The sequence below is a fragment of the Fulmarus glacialis genome, unplaced genomic scaffold, assembly GCF_000690835.1.
Source record: "Fulmarus glacialis isolate BGI_N327 unplaced genomic scaffold, ASM69083v1 scaffold18382, whole genome shotgun sequence".
Taxonomy (NCBI): Eukaryota; Metazoa; Chordata; class Aves; order Procellariiformes; family Procellariidae; genus Fulmarus; species Fulmarus glacialis.
Window position 1 is genome coordinate 1 of NW_009198631.1, and position 2,483 is coordinate 2,483.

The 2,483-nt window shown below is 61.8% G+C and overlaps 1 protein-coding gene across 1 annotated transcript in view; it reads left to right on the forward strand.

Annotated features, from left to right (window-relative positions):
• Nucleotides 1–5: 5 nt before the first annotated feature.
• MFAP1 (microfibrillar-associated protein 1) overlaps nucleotides 6–2,483 on the forward strand; it is a gene marked incomplete at both ends in the record, with an annotated part of 3,717 nt that continues 1,239 nt past the window's right edge. Inside the window, 6 exons of the mRNA XM_009572989.1 lie at nucleotides 6–214; nucleotides 389–518; nucleotides 827–1,014; nucleotides 1,491–1,599; nucleotides 1,679–1,839; nucleotides 2,107–2,266. Of these exons, the coding sequence (XP_009571284.1) occupies nucleotides 6–214; nucleotides 389–518; nucleotides 827–1,014; nucleotides 1,491–1,599; nucleotides 1,679–1,839; nucleotides 2,107–2,266 (957 nt within the window). The remainder of the gene's footprint in view (nucleotides 215–388; nucleotides 519–826; nucleotides 1,015–1,490; nucleotides 1,600–1,678; nucleotides 1,840–2,106; nucleotides 2,267–2,483) is intronic.

A 2,483-nucleotide genomic window follows, 5' to 3' on the forward strand; every position in this document is an offset into this window, starting at 1 on the left:
TCTCCATGGAGAAGGTGAAGGTGAAGCGGTACGTGTCGGGGAAGCGGCCCGACTACGCGCCCATGGAGTCCTCGGAGGAGGAGGATGAGGAGTTCCAGTTCATCAAGAAGGCGAAGGAGCAGGAGGTGGAGCCCGAGGAGCAGGAGGAGGAGCTCGCCAACGACCCCCGGCTCCGGCGCCTCCAGAACCGCATCGCCGAAGATGTGGAGGAGCGGTGAGTGCTGGGCTCTGGGAGAGAGCAGCCTCCTGGGAGACAACGGGTGGGGTCTGCCCACACTCGGCAGTTCCAGCGCTTGCCATGGCCTCGTTAGGAACGATTCATGAACAGTTAACTTCTCTCAGCCTCTTTACGTTCGAAGTGCTGTCATTTAATTGGGGTCTGTTGCAGGCTGGCAAGACACCGTAAAATTGTGGAGCCTGAAGTGGTTGGAGAAAGTGATTCAGAGGTGGAGGGGGAAGCTTGGCGCCTGGAGCGGGAGGACACCAGCGAAGAGGAAGAGGAAGAGATCGATGATGAGGTGCACTTGCAGAGCCCAATATCAGGCCTAGGGAAGCCCGTGAACGGCACAGGCTGGAACTGCCTTTTGCATGGACGTGTGGGCTCTCTGGTGGAGCTGGACAACTGTCACAGCTGGCCGTGACTTCACTTGTGGGTTACTGCTCTCTTGTGCGAGACGGGGCGCAAGGAGAGGCCACCCTGCATCCAGAGGGACGGGCGTATCGTTTCGTAACCAACACTCCAGACACAGCACGTGTCGGACAGGAGAGTGAGAGGGAAGCGGTGGTGGGGCTGGTCGTCTGACCCCTCTGTGTTTGTCTCCATCAGGAGATCGAGCGTCGGCGCGGGATGATGCGCCAGCGCGCACAGGAGAGGAAAACCGAGGAGATGGAAGTGATGGAGTTGGAAGATGAGGGTCGATCCGGAGAAGAGTCCGAGTCAGAGTCCGAGTACGAGGAGTACACGGACAGCGAGGATGAAATGGAGCCGCGTCTCAAACCTGTCTTCATCCGCAAGTGGGTGATGCGGCTGCGTGGGTCAGCCCTGGGTGAGGACATGAGAGTCGGGAGTTGGGGGCGGAGCAGACGCTGCTGCCATGGTCTCTGCTGCCATGGTCTCCTTTCCGTGCTGTGGCGGGAGCGAGGGGTGATCCCTGCACTGACAGCCCCTCGTCGGTCGCTGCGGGTTCAGGCTGTCGCAGCAGGGTCTGTCCGGAGTCCTCGGGCAAATGCTCCGTGGCAAAGGGAAGCCGTTGGCAGCGGGGGGCGTGGTCCCCCATCGCTTGCGTGTGCACCTGCAGCTGTAGGGGAACGGCGCGGTAAGCCCCAGTGCAGGCAAGGCCGGAAAGGGGAGAGCCCTCGGACTCAGCCTGTCCTCGGAGAGAGCAAAGGCTGAACGCGGCTGCGGTGCAGGAGGGGGGAATTCTGTGAGGAGCCGAGTGGCTGCGCTGGCTCACGGAAAGGCTGAAGGCTGTTGTGGTCCCTGCCTGCAGGAAGGACCGGATCACAGTGCAGGAGCGAGAAGCAGAAGCCTTGAAGCAGAAGGAGCTGGAACAGGAGGCAAAGAGGCTGGCGGAGGAGAGGCGCAAGTACACGCTCAAGGTGCTGAGGGGCGGGCTGGGGGTCGCACGGAGGGGCGGCGGCAGTCACTGCAGCAAGCTTAGCTTGTGCCTTGCTGCAGATCGTAGAAGAGGAAGCGAAGAAGGAGCTGGAGGAGAACAAGCGCTCACTGGCAGCACTGGATGCACTTGATACAGATGATGAGAACGATGAGGAGGAGTACGAGGCCTGGAAAGTACGTGAGCTGAAGCGTATCAAACGGGACCGTGAAGAACGAGAGGCGTAAGTATCGTCTGCGTAGACACGAAGCTGAGAGGTCGCAGCCCCAGGTCCCACAGGCCCCTGGGCAGTTGAGGCATCTCTTCCTCAGGCTTCCCTTTGGCAGCACGGTCTTAGCTAGAACAAGTGCTCAAAGCCTCTCCTGCCCGCCCTCGGGGTGCCTTTGCTCCCCTACGGAGTCAGTAAACGTACAGGACGGCAGCTGGCGACAGCGGCTGTCCCGGGAATGTGTGGTGGGGACGCGGGCTCAAGGGTTTCTCTCCTGCCCAGCATGGAGAAGGAGAAGGCGGAGATCGAGCGCATGCGGAACCTGACAGAGGAGGAGCGCCGGGCCGAGCTTCGGGCCAACGGCAAGGTCATCACCAACAAGGCGGTGAAGGGCAAATACAAGTTCCTGCAGAAGTACTACCACCGCGGCGCCTTCTTCATGGTGAGTGGTGCCGTGAGGGCCTGGGCACGCCCGCACTGGCAGCAGGGGCTGGGCCTGCGCACCGGAGGGGCTGTGCGAGACCACGGGGACGTCTTCTCCCTGTGGGGAGCCTCCCCCCATGGTGCCCTGGGGCTGGGGGTGCCTGGGACGAGAGCCAGCCCTCGGAGGCAGCACAGGGGTGAAGTGAGCGAGGTGATCTGAGCTCAGCCAGCTCTTG